This window comes from Pristiophorus japonicus, chromosome 7, assembly GCF_044704955.1.
Source record: "Pristiophorus japonicus isolate sPriJap1 chromosome 7, sPriJap1.hap1, whole genome shotgun sequence".
Lineage (NCBI taxonomy): Eukaryota > Metazoa > Chordata > Chondrichthyes > Pristiophoridae > Pristiophorus > Pristiophorus japonicus.
This window is the reverse complement of record NC_091983.1, coordinates 13,031,883-13,052,123: the sequence shown is the minus strand read 5'-3', so window position 1 is coordinate 13,052,123 and position 20,241 is coordinate 13,031,883. Positions and strand designations below refer to the sequence as shown.

The 20,241-nt window shown below is 47.1% G+C and overlaps 1 protein-coding gene across 4 annotated transcripts in view; it reads left to right on the top strand.

Moving 5' to 3' along the window:
• The window catches only part of gnpat (glyceronephosphate O-acyltransferase), a 49,002-nt gene that overhangs the window by 26,820 nt on the left and 1,941 nt on the right, over positions 1-20,241 (top strand). For 3 of the 4 annotated variants that reach the window (XM_070884829.1, XM_070884831.1, XM_070884830.1), the window contains exons 10-15: positions 4,648-4,893; positions 7,265-7,344; positions 8,193-8,333; positions 12,789-12,891; positions 18,955-19,048; positions 19,166-19,227. In XM_070884829.1, coding sequence (XP_070740930.1) covers positions 4,648-4,893; positions 7,265-7,344; positions 8,193-8,333; positions 12,789-12,891; positions 18,955-19,048; positions 19,166-19,227 — 726 coding nt within the window. The remainder of the gene's footprint in view (positions 1-4,647; positions 4,894-7,264; positions 7,345-8,192; positions 8,334-12,788; positions 12,892-18,954; positions 19,049-19,165; positions 19,228-20,241) is intronic. The other variant, XM_070884832.1, reaches the window with a different exon arrangement.

Sequence of the window (20,241 nt, the reverse complement as noted above, 5' to 3'; positions counted from 1 at the left end):
TAAAAGTTTAGACGAATGAGAGGTAATCTCAATGAAACATACAAAATTCTTACAGGGCTAGACAGAGTAGCTACAGGGAGAATGTTTCCTCTGGCTGGGGAGTCTAGAACCAGGGGTCACAGTCTCAGAAAAAGGGGTCGGCCATTTAGGACTGAGATAAGGAGACACTTCTTCACTCAGAGGGTGTGAATCTTTGGAATTCTCTACCCAGAGGACTATGGAGGCTCAGTCGTTGAGTATATTTAAGACAGAGATCGATAGATTTTTGGATATTGAGGGAATCAAGGGATATGGGGACAGGAGTTGAGGTCGAAGATCAGCCATGATCTCAGTGAATGGCGGAGCAGGTTCGAGGGGCCGAATGGCCTACTACTCCTAATTCTTATGTTCTGGCCATTGCTAACACCTACCTGTTTCAGCAGGTGTCAAAGCTGCTTACAGGTTTTGTACCTGCTCCACACGGAGAATATTTAGCTTCCCAACAACTTGCGAATGATTATAAAGGAATCATTTGTATTTCCAACCAACATGAATAGCTTTTGATTTAGGTTTTATTGTTCCAGTTTTCTTCCTTTGCTCCATTCAGGGCAATGTCTGCTTGCCAGCAGCCTTCTAGTACTTGGCCCAAGTGACAGTTCTTCATGTACAAGTCTGGAAACTGACTGTTTGACCGTACGCTGCCCAGGTCCCATCTTCACCGACTCTCCAGTACTAGTTTCTGATCGCGATCAGGAGCAGGAGCAATGGCTGGACCCCTCTACTGTCCCTCCTGCAAAAGGCTGCACCATCCTCTCCTCTCTGTGAATTTCCTTGAGATGCTTTCCTATAATAACGGCATTGTACAAGTGCACGTTATTGTCAATGAGAAGTGCACAAAACATGAACACAGCTTATACATCAAATGAAATTTAGCCAATGGCCTATCAAAAATTACATACCACCAAAACATAATCTCAGGTTTGTAATGGTGCAGCCTGTGATATTATTGTTAAATGATTCCAATTACTTCCGTAAGAAAAGTGGTTCAGGGTTTACATTCGTACGGAAGGTTTTGTTGTTATGCTTCATTTGGCTTTGCCTTATCCTGAAAAACATCTGATTTGAAGTTTAGCCATCAGCTGGAATGCTGTACAAGATTGGCTCTCTGTTCACATCAGAGCTACCAGGGCACAACGAGATAAATTACCATGTTTTCTATGCAAATAAAAGCATTATCATAGAAACATAGAAACATAGAAAATAGGTGCAGGAGTAGGCCATTCGGCCCTTCTAGCCTGCACCGCCATTCAATGAGTTCATGGCTGAACATTCAACTTCAGTACCCCATTCCTGCTTTCTCGCCATACCCCTTGATCCCCCTAGCAGTAAGGACCTCATCTAACTCCTTTTTGAATATATTTAGTGAATTGGCCTCAACAACTTTCTGTGGTAGAGAATTCCACAGGTTCACCACTCTCTGGGTGAAGAAGTTCCTCCGCATCTCGGTCCTAAATGGCTTACCCCTTATCCTTAGACTGTGACCCCTGGTTCTGGACTTCCCCAACATTGGGAACATTCTTCCTGCATCTAACCTGTCTAACCCCGTCAGAATTTTATATGTTTCTATGAGGTCCCCTCTCATTCTTCTGAACTCCAGTGAATACAAGCCCAGTTGATCCAGTCTTTCTTGATAGGTCAGTCCCGCCATCCCGGGAATCAGTCTGGTGAACCTTCGCTGCACTCCCTCAATAGCAAGAATGTCCTTCCTCAGGTTAGGAGACCAAAACTGTACACAATACTCCAGGTGTGGCCTCACCAATGCCCTGTACAACTGTAGCAACACCTCCCTGCCCCTGTACTCAAATCCCCTTGCTATGAAGGCCAACATGCCATTTGCTTTCTTAACCGCCTGCTGCACCTGCATGCCAACCTTCAATGACTGATGTACCATGACACCCAGGTCTCTTTGCACCTCCCCTTTTCCTAATCTGTCACCATTCAGATAATAGTCTGTCTCTCTGTTTTTATCACCAAAGTGGATAACCTCACATTTATCCACATTATACTTCATCTGCCATGCATTTGCCCACTCACCTAACCTATCCAAGTCGCTCTGCAGCCTCACAGCATCCTCCTCGCAGCTCACACTGCCACCCAACTTAGTGTCATCCGCAAATTTGGAGATACTACATTTAATCCCCTCATCTAAATCATTAATGTACAGTGTAAACAGCTGGGGCCCCAGCACAGAACCTTGCGGTACCCCACTAGTCACTGCCTGCCATTCTGAAAAGTAACCATTTACTCCTACTCTTTGCTTCCTGTTTGACAACCAGTTCTCAATCCATGTCAGTACACTACCCCTAATCCCATGTGCTCTAACTTTGCACATCAATCTCTTGTGTGGGACCTTGTCGAACGCCTTCTGAAAGTCCAAATATACCACATCAACTGGTTCTCCCTTATCCACTCTACTGGAAACATCCTCAAAAAATTCCAGAAGATTTGTCAAGCATGATTTCCCTTTCACAAATCCATGCTGACTTGGACCTATCATGTCACCTCTTTCCAAATGCACTGCTATGACATCCTTAATAATTGATTCCATCATTTTACCCACTACCGATGTCAGGCTGACCGGTCTATAATTCCCTGTTTTCTCTCTCCCTCCTTTTTTAAAAAGTGGGGTTACATTGGCTACCCTCCACTCCATAGGAACTGATCCAGAGTCAATGGAATGTTGGAAAATGACTGTCAACGCATCCACTATTTCCAAGGCCACCTCCTTAAGTACTCTGGGATGCAGTCCATCAGGCCCTGGGGATTTATCGGCCTTCAATCCCATCAATTTCCCCAACACAATTTCCCGGCTAATAAGGATTTCCCTCAGTTCCTCCTCCTTACTAGACCCCCCGACCCCTTTTATAACCGGAAGGTTGTTCGTGTCCTCCTTCGTGAATACCGAACCAAAGTACTTGTTCAATTGGTCCGCCATTTCTTTGTAATTATAACAAATACTTGGCTTCAGAAGTAACATTAGCATCTGATGGTCATACTTGACCTTGAGCATTGCAGTACTGTGATTGACAACGGTAGCCTTGTTCAGTTTATATGGCAATATGGCAGGTAGCAAGTTGTATGCTTCCAGTTCAAATCTGTTTGTCGCCATTAGTATAAAGATATAAAACTTCACATCAAGTAGCAGCTTAACTGCTATATTGAACCAGTCGTACTAGTTCCCCACTGGTTTCACCTCTGGATACATCCTCAGTCAATTATCTGCAGTCGACTTCCCTGGCTTATTTGTGCCTAATTACACTATAAATCCAGCTATAAATACCATGATGTCATACATACCCACCTACAAGCCTCGGAAAAGCTGGCAGTGAAAACAGCTGGCAACTTTCTTTAACCGTACAACTGTAAAACAACCTTGAATACAGGCTACCAAGGCCATTGCTTCCAGGCAACTGAATAAGTTAAATTCTATTATAATACATTGAAGTTCAAGACTTTTATTGGTATTTCTGCAATTGCGTTCTGGAATTCAATTTTTCTCTGACCACTGGAAACTCAATGACATACAATAGGAAGTAGTTACAATGGGAATGCAGAGGGACATCAACTTGCCATAACTTCAGCTGTGGCTATACCCAATATTCTATCAGTTGCAGTGGTGGGGGGAGTGCGGGGCAGAATCTGAAGCACGTGTGAATTTTTGCAGTGTTGAAAAGTTAAAGCATTAAAATTTCCAGCCTTTCCATTTTATAGTCCCTTGTTCAAAACTATCTGTATAGAGCTGCGACAGGCAGACTGGTTACCTTTGAGCTAGGTAGTAACCAATGTTTACAAGCAAAAGCAAAATTAAAGCCCAGGTCAAAAAGAAATCAATAACGCTATTGAAAAATGAATACTGTACTAATTTAATGTTCATTTTGTTCATATAGTTATTGATATATATATATTGGACGCCATTTTAGCATCGGTCAGTAGGGTTTATTTGTTTCTGTTCTACACAGGCCCCCTGCTTCAGCCAATCTGCCTGCTGAAACCCTCATCCATGCCTTTATTACCTCTAGCCTTGACTATTCCAACGCACTCCTGGCTGGCCTTCATAAACTTGAGGTCATACAAAACTCAGCTGCCCGTGTCCTAACTCGCACCAAGTCCCACTCACCCCTGTGTTCGCTGACCTACATTGGCTCCTGGTTAAGCAATGCCTCGATTTCAAAATTCTCATCCTTGTTTACAAATCCTTCCGTGGCCTCGCCCCTCCCTATCTCTGTAATCTCTTTCCGCCTCACAACCCCCCCGAGATGTCTGCGCTTCTCAAATTCTGCCCTTTTGAGCATCCCTGCTTATAACTTGTTCAACCATCGGTGGCCGTGCCTTCAGCTGCCTGGGCCCTAAGTTCTGGAACTCCCTCCCTAAACCTCTCCAGCTCTCTACCTCTCTTTCCTCCTTTAAGACGCTCCTTAAAACCTACCTCTTTAAGCAAGCTTTTGGTCATCTGCTGTAATTTCTTCATGTGGCTTGGTGTCAAATTTATTTGTTTTGTCTTATAACACTGCTGCCTTGGGACGTTTTATTACGTTAAAGGCACTATATAAATAAAAGTTATTGTTGTTTACATTGAACTGAATTCGCTGATCCCATGTTGTGTTCCAGTAAATGTGAGCGCTGACAAAGTGATTCGCTCCAGTCTCGCTCTGCGACACAACATAGTGAAGACTGTCAAAAACCAGGTCATGCTTTGCCAAGAGGAGACCACAGCTGAATTCACAGTGGAAAAGGTTTCCAAGTCCACGGTCACAGTGCTGATGTGTGCGTCCTATAGAAATCAGATACTGCATGTTTTTGTGCGCCCAGCCTTGGTGGCGATTGCATTTCAAAATGCACACAGTTGCAGGAAAGGTAAATATATAATTTTTTAAAAATATATCCATTGTCTCATATCTCAGGCAGGCAGCACAGTGGGTTATCCTTTCACCTTTGGAACCTGGATTTAAATCCACATCAGACCAATGGGATGAAGATGGTCTCTATCTGCTGGCTGTGAGGATCGTATGTGAAATAAATTTAAGCTAAGTCTCTATTGTGGGCCCACAGCACAAAGCTCGCAATAGTAGCAGCGAATTGGTGATTGAACTACAAGACGAGTGGCGTGGTGATTGGAGAAATCCATGCTACATTAGGACGTTGGGTAAAGGCACGTTGGGGTGAGGGGGGGTGTGCGGGGAGAGGCAGGGGGAAGAGAGTAGCTGGCCATTCTGTGCATGACTGGCAGTGCTTAATGTGGAGGAAAAAAATATAGTCCCCAGCACCAGAGCCCATCATCTTAGTGTGCACAAAAAAATTAAAGGTACAACAGTGAATGTGTATTCCACATATAACATCCAATATTTGTTTATAGATTTCAATATCTTCAGAAATTATTTTCCAGGGCTTCAAAACTGGAACTCCTCCCTGCTTCAATCTTCAGACTTTTAATATATGCTTTATGTCATCTAGTAACTATTTCCTCATTTATTTCATCTTTTCCACATTGCTGGTACCCTTCGTTAGCTCCCGGGGCTCGGCTCTGGTGCGGGGCTCCCGGGACTCTGCTCCTGGGTCTCAGCTCCCGACTCCCAGACTCTGCTCCCGGGGCTCTGCTCCCAACACCCAGACTCTGCTCCCGGGGCTCTGCTCCCGCCCCTGGGGCTCGGCTTCCGACTCCCAGACTCTGCTCCCAGGGCTCTGCTCCCGCCCCCGGGGCTCAGCTCCCGACTCCCAGACTCTGCTCCCGGGGCTCTGCTCCCGCCCCCGGGGCTCAGCTCCCCACTCCCAGACTCTGCTCCCGCCCCCGGGGCTCTGCTCCCGACTCCCAGACTCTGCTCCCGGGGCTCTGCTCCCGCCCCCGGGGCTCAGCTCCCGACTCCCAGACTCTGCTCCCGGGGCTCGGCTCCCGACTCCCAGACTCTGCTCCCGGGGCTCTGTTCCCGCCCCCGGGGCTCGGCTCCCAGCTCCCGGACTCGGCTTCTCAATTTGAAACAAAACCTTGGGCTGAGAATTTTTCTTTAGACAATGTTGGTTGAGAAATATGAAATTAAATCTTTCTTTTGAGGCATGCTTTAAATATTTTGAATGAACAAGAATCTGTTGATCCTGTCACTTTATACCCATCATTTGTCAGCAAGCATTGAAAATAATGGGTTTGACCTTACTTGAGATAGCAACATTTTCTACTTGGCCCGTGACTAACCAGTCATCTGCAGGACTTCTAATCTATTTACAAGTAGTGCCGTTAGCAAAGTGCATTGTGTAAGACATGTAGGAAGCTAGTTAATAAGTCGACAATTTATAGGTACTTCCTCATAGGAACATAGGAAATCTCATGGTGGACAGAACCCATGGGTCCATCTGGACCCCCAACTGCAGTCTGAGCAGTGGTGTCTGACGATGTGTTTCACCAAGACACTTGGGGCTGGATTTTCGGTCTCCTGCTGCCCCTGTTAAAGCCCCAGAGGGGCGGCAATGGCGGGGAGCACTTCCGGGCGGCCGGCCGGCTGGCCAGTTTCCAGCGCCCCGTCGGGACATTCGGTGCCGGTTTCGAGGGGGCGCGGAGCAGTACCGCCCAGGAGAGGCGAGCTGGTGTGCAGCATCCCTGGTCGTGTGATACCAGCTCAATATTTGCTGTGTAGTGCGCCCTAGTGGGAGCGCCTGTGGAAATGTGCGCTGTAGCGGCCACAGCGAGGTAAATAATGTCGAGCTGAGGTAAGTGTGATTGCTTTTTTTTTTTTGCAATTTATGTTGTGGTGGCCTGAGTAATGTATAGGGAATGTTTTCGTTGGTTTTTTTCAGATTATTTTTCCCCAGGGAAGCCGAGCCCGGCTGTTTAGCTCGGGATTTTCAGTTGCTCAGCCAGCTTAGCGCCTCCCTTAGCGTCCCGCTCTACACTCGGGGGGGCCCTGCTGATGAATTTTGCGGCGACAGACGCAAACCATTTCCCCGCACAAAATTTACCGCTCCGCCCGGGTTAACGCTGCAACGGAGGCGCGACCCAATTTCCACCCCATTGACTCCAAGATGTGTGCTGTATAAAATGTACCAGAACGCGTAGTGAATAAATTGACAGTTTAAGATGTCTACTGTATGTATTGTACCTTCATGCACCGTGACTCAAACAATTGTTAAAATATAATGCCCCTCGCTCGCCATTAAGAGAAAATAGAGTCTGTCTGGCCTCAGATTCCCCAATGAGAATTGCAGGTTGCAGTTAACTTTGGTTTCTCCTTTCTTTCAGAGGATGTCTACAGCTGCTTCAGCTACCTGCGTGAAGTGTTCTCTGACGAGTTTATTTTTTTGCCAGGAAATCTTGTCAAGGTAATGTGAGATGCAGTGTGGGGTGTTAAGCAGGGCTAAGGACAGCCCGCGTCAGACAATGTGACTCCTAACGCATTTCCTACACATTCACACCCCGAGGGGGTGGTCACAAATGGATGGTTTCCATTTTCACACTGCACCAATGGGAATGTTGAGCTGCGTTGTTTAAGGCTGCAATGCACTTCAGAAAGTCACTTCTAATAACTATTGAGATCAGACGAATAAAATACGTTGTATGTTGAGTTCAAAATAACGTTCCCATCCTAAGCAGAGGGGTCAATAACCAGGGGGCATAGATTTAAAGTAATTGGTGAGGGGATTTGAGGTGAACTTTTTTCACCCAGAGGGTGGGGAGGGAGGGGTCTGGAACTCACTGCCTGAAAGGGTGGTAGAGGCAGAAACCCTCACCACATTTAAAAAGTATTTGGATGTGCACTTGAAGTGCCCTAACCTACAGGGCTTCAGACCAAGAGCTGGAAAGAGGGATTAGGCTGGATAGCTCTTTGTAGGCCGGCACGAACACGATGGGCAGAAACGGTTTCCTTCCGTGCTGTAAATTTCTATGATTCTGAAAGCGCACTCAAAAGAACTGGACCATGTTGCAACATCCTGTTCCCGTTAATACTAAATAAAACCCTTTTAAGATATTGTCAAAAAGCTTTTAAACCTGCATTACACTGGAACACTAAATGGGCAACTGAAATACAGAATTTATTGGCCGCACCGTTGGCCTGTGACTTTGTCACTGGTGGCCTCTTGCCTTGCTGGCTTGTGATCTAGGTCCTGTATCTCTCGGTTCATTCACCGTAAGCTATGTTTGGTATTGCGTCTGTTCTCTCTCACTGCAGGACTTTGACGAAGGGCTGTACTTGCTAATGAAGAGTGGTGCCATTCAAGGGTCCCACACAGACCTCCACGTCGCCGAGAAAGGCAGTGCCACCATTTCCTTTTTGTCAGCCATGTTCGGGCCTTTCCTGGAAGGTTATCAGGTAGGTTGGTGAATTTTCTGTTGAAACGTTTAATGAACTTTTTGTTTTTCGTGGTTCAAAATGTATTGCTTTCATTTTATGAAACGTTTTCAATTTGTAAGCTATGCTGCAAATAATGTGAAAGTTTTAGGATTCCTTTAGATTTCTGTGTTTACATTTAAACATCCTGTCGTAACGCAATACCAATCTAAATCTATTGTCGGCTTCCTCTCGTTTCTCTCTAACCTTTTAGATTTGTCAGGCTTTATGTAATAATTGCAGCAGTTCTGCTCTTCACTTACACCCTTATAGCATTTTATTTGTCTTCTGTTAAAAATGATGAAGTTAGAATTGAGAAAGAAAGTCAGACAGAATCTCTTGACTCAAAGGACCATAGCAGTGAGTAAGTAACTGGCTTTTCTGTTGCCAGATATATTTTTTATATTTTTATTTGTGTGTGTGTGTGTGTGTGTGTGTGTGTGTGTGTGTATATAGATATATATCCATGTATGTCTATCGATAACGCTAGAATCATAGAATGGTTACAGCACGGAAGGAGGCCATTCGGCCCGTTGAGCCCATACCAACTCTCAGCTAGTCCCACTCCCCCGTCCTTTCCCTGTAACCCTGCAACTTCTATCCATCTATCTCAGTAGTTTAAATTATAATTTAAATCTTGATCCATATATTGATTTCTCCTTCAGTTTTCTCAAATTATCATTTTCCTGTTCCATTTTTGTGAGTTCCCCAGCCTCCTTTAAGGATCACCCTCCCTTTGTACCTAACCGAGAGGGTGGGCCGGCTTCTGACAAAGCTACTCTGTAACTAACCATTCGGAAGTGCAAGAGTGTCCCTCAAGGCAATAGGTGTGACCTGTGACCCCATCCCCCTTTCTGTCTTGTCTTACTGCGGAGGCCTGACTCAGGTTGGAAACGTATTAAGTGGGGTTGGGAGTACCAACCCTTGTCGAACCACTCTGGTGGCAAATTTATTAGGCCTGAAAAAGCGAACTTGTGCATCACTGTCTCCAACAGCGCTGAATAATTTGCCCACTAAGTAATGGCTTTGAAAGCATCCCTGCAAATAGGTAATGAGGCTCTGTATTTATTTGAAGGTGAGTTTTTCTAGCTATATGAAATGAGAAGTAGTGCTGTGAGCAGAAAGAACTTGCATTTCTACCTTTCACGATCTCTGGACGTCCCAAAGCACTTCACAGCCAATTTGTGCACAGCAAGTTCCCACAAACAGCAATGTGATAATGACCAGATCATCTGTTCTAGTGATGTTGATTGAGGGATAAATATTGGCCCCAGGACATTGACTGAGCAACAGCTGACACTGACAGCTGTGAAGGCAGCAATTGATGTAATGTGACACCAGTGCTGAGGTACATTCATATGGTTCTAGTGCACACAAACTGGGTTTTTCCAACATTTAATAAGCCAATGGCACAATAGATACAAGGACAGTAAGTCACGGCTTGGGTTAGGGTTAGGGTTTGAGGGATTGAATATGGAAGTGCAAAGAGAAAATATAGCACGAATGAATGACCAGGCAACTGGGAGCTATGTAAACATCCCTGATTGGACATCAAAACTCATCCAGTTTGTGTTTAAACAGGTTTGTTCCACAGTTAGTCATCTGGAATTGAGGGGTGTGTCCCTTAAGTCTAGCAGCTTTTATGGCCTTTTTAAAAAAAATATGGGTGCACCGTCCAAAATCCGGAGTTCCGGACACCAGGCTGATCCGTGGCGGGATCATCCGGAAACGTGAAAATGTTCCGAAATCCAAACTCCCCTGCCTTGGCCGCCTGACCTCCCCCGACCTCTAGCCGCCTAACCTCCCCCAGCCTCGGCCCGACCTCCAGCTGCCTGACCTCACCTCCCCTGACCGATTTATTTCCCCCCCTGCCCCCACCCACCCAACCTCGGCCCAATCGACCCCTCCCCAACCTCGGCCCAATCGACCCCTCCCCAACCTCGGCCCAATCGACCCCTCCCCAACCTCGGCCCAATCGACCCCTCCCCAACCTCGGCCCAATCGACCCCTCCCCAACCTCGGCCCAATCGACCCCTCCCCAACCTCGGCCCAATCGACCCCTCCCCAACCTCGGCCCAATCGACCCCTCCCCAACCTCGGCCCAATCGACCCCTCCCCAACCTCGGCCCAATCGACCTCTCCCCGACCTCGGCCCAATCGACCTCGGCCCAATCGACCCCTCCCCAACCTCGGCCCAATCGACCCCTCCCCAACCTCGGCCCAATCGACCCCTCCCCAACCTCGGCCCAATCGACCCCTCCCCAACCTCGGCCCAATCGACCCCTCCCCAACCTCGGCCCAATCGACCCCTCCCCTGCCTCGGCCCAATCGACCCCTCCCCTGCCTCGGCCCAATCGACCCCTCCCCTGCCTCGGCCCAATCGACCCCTCCCCTGCCTCGGCCCAATCGACCCCTCCCCTGCCTCGGCCCAATCGACCCCTCCCCTGCCTCGGCCCAATCGACCCCTCCCCAGCCTCGGCCCAATCGACCCCTCCCCAACCTCGGCCCAATCGACCCCTCCCCAACCTCGGCCCAATCGACCCCTCCCCAACCTCGGCCCAATCGACCCCTCCCCAACCTCGACCCAATCGACCCCTCCTCAACCTCGGCCCAATCGACCCCTCCTCAACCTCGGCCCAATCGACCCCTCCCCAACCTCGGCCCAATCGACCCCTCCCCTGCCTCGGCCCAGGCAAAGACATTTCGAATTCCGGAAATACCCGGAATCCGGAACGACCTCGGTCCCGAGGTTTCCGGATTTTGGACGTCACGCTGTAGTAGGACAGATGTGGTAAGTAGCATTACTATGTTCCCATGTGACACTTCTCACGTTTTGGGTAATGGTTAACCTGAGGTATGTCAATAAGAGAAGTGCTGACCATAAAGCCTCATCCATGTTGTGTTAGAAAATGTACATGGTTGTAAAAGATAATTGAGCTTCAGCAATGAGCTTGTGTGTGTATCTGTGCAAAAATCTGCAAGTGCTCAATTTTCCATTTCACCATTGCAAAGTTATTGTGGCTGTTGTGTGCCTCGGCACAGATAGTAACAAAGAATCGTGCAGGAGGTTCAATGATGAGTTATTTTCGGTCATTGTCCTCTGTTTCTCAACAATGAGACCTTTCAATAAAGACTTAACGTTTCAGGTCTGCTCTGCTCCCTACCTTTGGTCTGCTGTCTCCAGCAACCTGATTCCATGTGATTCCCTTTAATGTACCAAGGGCTGGCTCAATTTTTGTACACTGCATGTCATGCACTCTTTATTTTCACACTTGTCTTCCGTCACCTGGTGACGAATCTTGACCTATTTGTGTATATGTCCCATTTCACACACCTTACGCAGCTTATTTCTTCAGCCATGAAGCATTATTCATCCTGTCCCTCCAGCACACAACAGAGCGAGCTGACAAAGGATCTCAGCTTTATTAGTGTCTTGTGGTCATTTGCCCGATTCATTGAATGCCACTAAAACAAAAATCCAGTTATGGTAGTATAGAGGTTATGTTACTGGACTGATGATCCAGAGACGTGAGTTCAAATCCCACCACGGCAGCTGGGGATTTAAATTCCGTTAATTAAATAAATCTGGAATAAAAAGCTAGTATCAGTAATGGTGACCATGAAACTACTGGATTGTCATTAAAAACCCATCTGGTTCACTAATGTCCTTTAGGTAATCTGCCACCCTTACCCGGTCTGGCCTTTTTGTGACTCCAGACCCACAGCAATGTGGTTGACCCTTAACTGCCCTCTGAAATGGTGCAGAAAGCCACTCAGTTGCATAAGACGGCTCACTATCACCTGCTCAAGGTGGCCTTACCAGTGACGTCCACATCCCGTGAATGAATAAAAACATACCAGCCTGCCCTGATGGGTAGCTACTGCTCTATGTGGCACCTTGCCCTTAATTTATTTCCTGAACAGAGCTCTGTAATTGTCTGACTACCTCTGCCAGGTTAACGTCAGCAGCAACACTGAGGCTCTGTTAATTTGTTTTTGGCTGTGGGTGATCCCGGCCAGACTGAAATGATTGCTAATTCATAGTTGTCTTGAGAAGGTGATGATGGACTGCCACCTTGTTTTGCTACCATGTAAGTCATACTCACCCGCCACTTGTGCAGCCTGGTGTCCTTCTTGACTATTTAAAAAGGTGATGGAACGCACAAAACCTACTGATGTCATGATTATTCTATAGTGCTCCACACACTACGTTTAAGATATTTTAATTTTAATGTTTAATTTTTTTGCTGTGTTTTAAAAGTTTGAGTTGCATCTTAAAATAACTTTCTGAATATAGGTTTCAATTCTTCGTGTTAGATCATTTCTACACAACCCTTCCATCTCTTCTGGTTTTCGCTACAAATGCCATAAAATAAATACTTTTTAATTTTTAATAAACTCCAAGGATCTCTCAAGTATAAATGTTTATATCTGTAGGTTATTTGCAAATACCTGATGCGCACGGAATTCACCGACGATTTTACTGAGAAGAGGTTCGTTGCTGAAATCCGAAACCATGCAGCAGAACTCATCTTAACAGGTATTTCATTTAAAAATGCATCTTTTTCAACCATGATTTCCCCTTTTAACTGGAGTGTTTGGATTGCTCCTTTAACTGGGACAGCGATAGCCTGAGTTTCCTTTTAACTTGCGTAAGAACTTAAGAAATAGGAGCAGGAGTAGGCCATTTGGCCCCTCGAGCCTGCTCTGCCATTCAATATGATCATGGCTGATCTGATCATGGACTCAGTTCCACTTCCCTGCCCGCTCCCCATAACCCTTTACTCCTTTATCACTCAAAAATCTATCCATCTCCACCTTCAATATATTCAATGATCCAGCCTCCAAAGCTCTCTAGGACAGAGAATTCCACAGATTTACAACCCTCAGAGAAGAAATGCCTCCTCCTCTTAGTCTCAGAATAAGGGGCCGCCCATTTAAAACTATGTCCCCTAGTTTTAGATTCCCCTATGAGTGGAAATATCCTCTCTGCATCCACCTTGTCGAGCCCCCTCATTAGCTTATAAGTTTCAATGAAATCACCTCATTTTTCTGAACTCCAATGTGTATAGGCCCAACCTACTCAACCTATTTTCGGAAATCATCTCCGGAATCAACCTAGTAAGCCTTCTCTGAACAGCTTCCAATGCAAGTATATCCTTCCTTAAAGAAGGAGACCAAAACTGTACGCAGTACTCCAGGTGTGGCCTCACCAATGCCCTGTACAGGACTTTCCTGCTTTTATACTCCATCCCCCTTGCAATAAAGGCCAGCATTCCATTTTCCTTCCTGATTACTTGCTGTACCTGCATACTAACTTTGTGTTCCATGCACAAGGACCCCCAGATCCCTCTGGGACAGTGGTGGCTGAGTTTCCCTTTAGAAGCATAGTAACATAGAAAATAGGTGTAGGAGTAGGCCATTCGGCCATTCGAGCCTGCACCACATTCAATATGATCATGGCTGATCATGCAACTTCGGTACCCCATTCCTGCTTTCTCTCCATACCCCTTGATCACTTTAGCCGTAAGGGCCACATCTAACTCCCTTTTGAATATATCTAACGAACTGGCCTCAACAACTTTCTGTGGTAGAGAATTCCACAGGTTCACAATTCTCTGAGTGAAGAAGTTTCTCCTCATCTCGGTCCTAAATGGCTTACCCCTTATCCTTAGACTGTCACTCCTGGTTCTGGACTTCCCCAACATCGGGAACGTTCTTCCTGCATCTAACCTGTCTAAACCCATCAGAATTTTAAACGTTTCGATGAGGTCCCCTCTCATTCTTCTAAATTCCAGTGCATATAAGCCTAGTCGATCCAGTCTTTCTTCTTATGTCAGTCCTGCCATCCCAGGAATCAGTCTGGTGAACCTTCGCTGCACTCTCTCAATAGCAAGAATGGCCTTCCTCAGATTAGGAGACCAAAACTGTACACAATATTTAAGGTGTGGCCTCACCAAGGCCCTGTACAACTGCAGTAAGACCTCCCTGCTCCTATGCTCAAATCCTCTCGCTATGAAGGCCAACATGCCATTTGCCTCCTTCACCGCCTGCTGTATCTATGCCAACTTTCAATGACTGATGTACCATGACACACAGGTCTCGTTGCACCTCCCCTTTTCCTAATCTGTCACCATTCAGATAATATTCTGCATTCTTGTTTTTAACCACCAAAATGGATAACCTCACATTTATCTACATTATACTGCATCTGCCATGCATTTGTCCACTCACCTAACCTATCCAAGTCACCCTGCAGCCTCGTAACATTCTCCTCACAGCTCACACCGCCACCCAGCTTAGTGTCATCTGCAAACTTGAAGATATTACATTCAGTTCCTTTGTTTAAATCATTAGTGTATATTGTAAATAGCTGGGGTCCCAGCACTAATCCTTGTGGTACTCCACTAATCACTGCCTGCCATTCTGAAAAGGACCCGTTTATTCCTCCTACTTTGCTTTCTGTCTGCCAACCAGTTCTCTATCCACGTCAGTACACTACCCCCAATACCATGTGCTTTAATTTTGCACACTAATCTCTTGTTTGGGACCTTGTCAAAAACTTTTTGAAAGTCCAAATACACCACATCCACTGGTTCTCCCTGTACTAGTTACGTCCTCAAAAAAAATTCCAGAAGATTTGTCGAGCATGATTTCCCTTTCATAAATCCATGCTGACTTGGACCTGTCACTGCTTTCCAAATGCGCTGCTATTACATCTTTAATAAATGATTCCAACATTTTTCCCACCACCGATGTCAGGCTTACCCGATCTATAATTCCCTGTTTTCTCTCTCCCTCCTTTTTTAAAAAATGGTGTTACATTAGCTACCCTCCAGCCCATAGGAACTGATCCAGAGTCTATAGACTGTTGGAAAATGATCACCAATGCATCCACTATTTCTAGGGCCACTTCCTTAAGTACTCTGGGATGCAGACTATCAGGCCCTGGGGATTTATCGTCCTTCAATCCCATCAATTTCCCTCACACAATTTCCTGACTAATAAGGATTTCCTTCAGTTCCTCCTTCTCACGAGACCCTCGGTCCCCAAGTATTCCGGAAGGTTATTTGTGTCTTCTTTAGTGAAGACAGAACCAAAGTATCTGTTCAATTGGTCTGCCATTTCCTTGTTCCCCATTTATAAATTCACCTGATTCTGACTGCAAGGGACCTACGTTTGTTTTTACTAATCTTTTTCTCTTCACATATCTATAAAAGCTTTTGCAGTCAGTTTTTATGTTCCCTGCAAGCTTACTCTCATACTCTATTTTTCCCCTCCTAATTAAACCCTTTGTCCTCCTCTGCTAAATTCTAAATTTCTCCCAGTCCTCAGGTTTGCTGCTTTTTCTGGCCAATTTATATGCCTCTTCCTTGGATTTAACACTATCACTAATTTCCCTTGTAGCCATGGTTTGAGTCACCGTCCCCATTTTATTTTTATGCCAGATAGGGATGTACAATTGTTGTTCCATGTGATCTTTAAATGTCTGCCATTGCCTATCCACCGTCAACCCTTTAAGTATCATTCGCCAGTCTATCCTGGCCAATTCACTTCTCATACCATCGAAGTTACCTTTCTTTAGGTTCAGGACCCTAGACTCTGAATTAACTGTGTCACTCTCCATCTTAATGAAGAATTCTACCATATTATGGTCACTCTTCCCCAAGGGGCCTCACACAACAAGATTGCTAATTAGTCCTTTCTCATTACACATCATCCAGTCTAGGATGGCCAGCCCTCTAGTTGGTTCCTCGACATATTGATCTAGAAAACCATCCCTTAAGCATTCCAGGAAATCCTCCTCCACTGTAATGCTACCAATTTGGTTAGCCAGATCTATATGTAGATTAATATCACCCATGATAACTGCTGTACCTTCATTGCATGCATCCCTAATTTCCTATTTGATGCCATCCCCAACATCACTACTACTGTTTGGTGGTCTGTACACAACTCCCACTCGCATTTTCTGCCCTTTGGTGTTCCGCAGCTCTACCCATAAAGATTCCACATCATCTACGCTAATGTCCTTCCTTACTATTGCGTTAATTTCCTCTTTAACCAGTAACGCTACCCCACCTCCTTTTCCTCTCTGTCTATCCTTCCTAAATGTTGAATACCCCTGGATGTTGAGTTCCCTGGAGCCATGTCTCCGTAATCTCAATTACATCATATCCATTAACAGCTATCTGCGCAGTTAATTCATCCAACTTATTACAAATGTTCCTCGCATTGAGACTCGGAGCCTTCAGGCTTGTTTTTTTAACACTCTTTGTCCTTTTAGAATTATGTTGTAATGTGACCCTTTTTGATTTTTGCTTTTGATTTCTCTGCTCTCCACTTTTCCTTATCTCCTTTCTACCTTTTGCTTCTGCCCCCATTTTACTTCCCTCTGTCTCCCTGCATAGATTCCCATCCCCCTGCCATATTAGTTTAACTCCTCCCCAACAGCATTAACAAAGACTCCCCCGAGGACATCGGTTCCGGTCCTGCCAAGGTGCAGACCGTCCGGTTTGTACTGGTCCCACCTCCTCCAGAACCGTTTCCAATGTCCTAGGAATTTGAATCCCTCTCTCTTGCACCATTCCTGAAGCCACGAATTCATCTTAACTATCCTGCTATTTCTACTCTGACTGGCACGTGGCACTGGTAGCAATCCTGAGATTACTACCTTTTGAGGTCCTACTTTTTAATTTAACTCCAAGCTCCCTAAATTCAGCTTGTAGGACCTCATCCCGTTTTTTACCTATATCTTTGGTACCTATATGCACCACGACAACTGGCTGTTCACCCTCCTCTTCCAGAATGCCCTGCAGCCGCTCCGAAACATCCTTGACCCTTGCACCAGGGAGGCAACATACCATCCTGGAGTCTCGAATGCGACTCTTGAAACGCCTATCCTGCTTACAATAGAATCCCCGACCACTATAGCTCTCCCACTCTTTTTCCTGCCCTCCTGTGCAGCAGAGCCACCCACGGTGCCATGAACTTGGCTGCTGCAGCCTTCCCCTGATGAGCCATCTCCCCTAACTGTATCCAAAGTGGTATATCTGTTTTGGAGGGAGATGACCGTAGGGGACCCCTGCACTACCTTCCTACTCCTGCTCTGCATGATGGTCACCCATTCCCTATCAGCCTGTGTTACCTTTACCTGCGGTGTGACCAACTCACTAAACATGCTATTCACGACATCCTCAGCATCGCGGATGCTCCAGAGTGAATCCATGCGCAGCTGCAGTAGTGCCGCAGTGCGGTCTAACAAGAGCTGCAGCTGGATACACTTCCCGCATACATAGTAGTCAGGGAATGTCCCTTATTTCCCACATAGCACAGGAGGAGCATGACACGGGTCTGGGCTCTCCTGCCATGACTTAACCCTTGAATTAACTTAATTTGACAACAATGCCAAAGGAAAAAGAAAAATACTCACCAATCCACCAGCCAATCACTTGCCTGCTTGGCTGTGACATCACACTTCGATTTTGATTTTTTAAAAAACTTTTTGTACCCTGCACCAGCTGGCTCCTCCGACTCTCGGGCCCCTTTCATGGGCCTCTCGATCCTCCCGCTCCTACTCCTGTGGCTCCTCCGACACTCGGGCCCTTTTTATGGGCCTCTCAATCCTCCTGCTCCTGTGGCTCCTCCGACTCTCGGGGGCCCCTTTTATGGACCTCTCGATCCTCCTGCTCCTGTGGCTCCTCCGACACTCGGGCCCCTTTTATGGACCTCTCGATCCTCCTGCTCCTTTAACTGGGACAACGATGGCCTGGGTTTCCCTTTAACTGGGACAGCGATAGCTTGAAACATAGAAAATAGGTTAAGGAGTAGCCATTCGGCCCCTCGAGCCTGCACCACCATTCAATATGATCATGGTTGATCATGCAACTTCATTATCCTCTTTAACCGGGACAGCGAAGGCCTGAGTTTCCCTTTAACCGGGACAGCGAAGGCCTGAGTTTCCCTTTAACCGGGACAGCGAAGGCCTGCATTTCCCTTTAACCGGGACAGCGAAGGCCTGAGTTTCAGTTCTGTCTGTGACTAAATAATGCCTGTTTTGAGCTGGCTTTTATAGTGCTGAGGGTGACAGATGACATTGTTGGGCGGTGGGAGATGTGTTGACTTTCACTGCAGTGTTTTCATCATCAAACACGCCTCAGGAACTCATGGCCCAGATACTGAGTAAAGGTTCTATCAACATGCCAATTTAGTGCTAGATACAGGGAGCTTAATCATCTGGACCCAGCCATCAGGAATTGGAGTGAGGCTGCCACAGTCCCTTCATGTAAGAAGCTTGCCATTGACTGAGAGGGGAAATCCTAGCGGTGATGGGGGAATGCAGTAATGCCCAGTTGCTGTATGTGTCCTTGAATGGTCTTCTTGCAGCCAAACGGGTTTCCCAGACGAGTGCCTCACATATTTATGGAGTGCGGGTGAGTGAGTTCCACTTCGAACCAGAGCTGGGGGTGAACTTGTGATTTACTGCAGGGACAGCTTGTTGGGTAAGGAATGGGTCATAACATCATGTCGGTGATCAGTGTATTACAGCAGGATTGTGTGTCTGTTCCCATCATAGTCTGACTCACACTTTCTCTTTGTGTAGGTGCCATAAAGTATAGCGAGGTCCTTTCGGTGGATATGCAGAAAAATGCACTGGCTGCTTTGTCCAGGCTCGGGGCCATTGAGAAACTGAAGACGTACGTATCAGAAAGATGTGTCTCCCGTTCTCAGACGGTGCTGTTCAAAGATAGTTTGGTCGCATCTGTATCCACTAAGAAGGTATGACTTGACACTATTAATTTGATCCTTTACAGAGCTGGTGGGACCGCCTGTAAGGTGAACAAGCAAACTCTGGCCAGGGTTGCAGACATGTTGGGTAAGAATATCCAGTTTAACTTCCACATCAAAAAAAGAGGGTTTTGTGCTCTTCAACCTCTCCCAGCAGAACGATAATATTCCAACTTAGATATCTGTGTGGACCATGCTGCCCGGTACGTGCTCGGGTTTCCTCGTGTACCGCCTGTACGCCCGGCCCCCCCCCCCCCTCGTGTACCACCTGTACGCCCGCCCCCCCCCCCCCCCGTGTACCGCCTGTACGCCCCCCCCCCTCGTGTACTGCCTGTACGCCTCCCCCCCCCTCGTGTACTGCCTGTACGCCGGGGCCTCCCCTCGTGTACCGCCTGTACGCCTGCCCCCCCCCCTTGTGTACTGCCTGTACGCCCCCCCCCCGTGTACCGCCTGTACGCCTGCCCCCCCCCTTGTGTACTGCCTGTACGCCCCCCCCCCCCGTGTACCGCCTGTACGCCCCCCCCCCTCGTGTACTGCCTGTACGCCGGGGCCCCCCCTCGTGTACCGCCTGTACGCCTGGCCCCCCCCCCCCCTTGTGTACTGCCTGTACGCCCAGCTCCCCCCCCCCTTGTGTACCGCCTGTACGCCTGGCCCCCCCCACCCCTTGTGTACCGCCTGTACGCCCGCCCGGTCCCCCATCTCCCCCCCCCCTCGTGTGCCGCTTGTACGCCCGGCTCCCTCCCCCCCTCATGTAATGGGAGCAAAGTAGAACTTCTCCGAAATTGGCCAAAAGTTGGCAAATCGACTGGAGGCAGTTTTTGGGCCTCCTCAGCTTTCCGGAGCAGAAGCAGGTTTAGGGCTGCGCTAAGTGTGACAGGCTATCATTGCCCGAATTCTGAGACACTGTGAGGAGAAGGATCGAAATCACCGGTTTACAAACTCGCTTCACACACAGGTTCAAAATCTAGTCACTCACTCCGACCTGGAATAATACCCTGAGGGGGTTAATTTCCTGATCCGCCACTTCGGAAACACTCTATGTGCCACGTACACTGACTTTCCACCAAAGTTAGGCAGCAGAGCAGAGGGAGCCTGAGGGAAT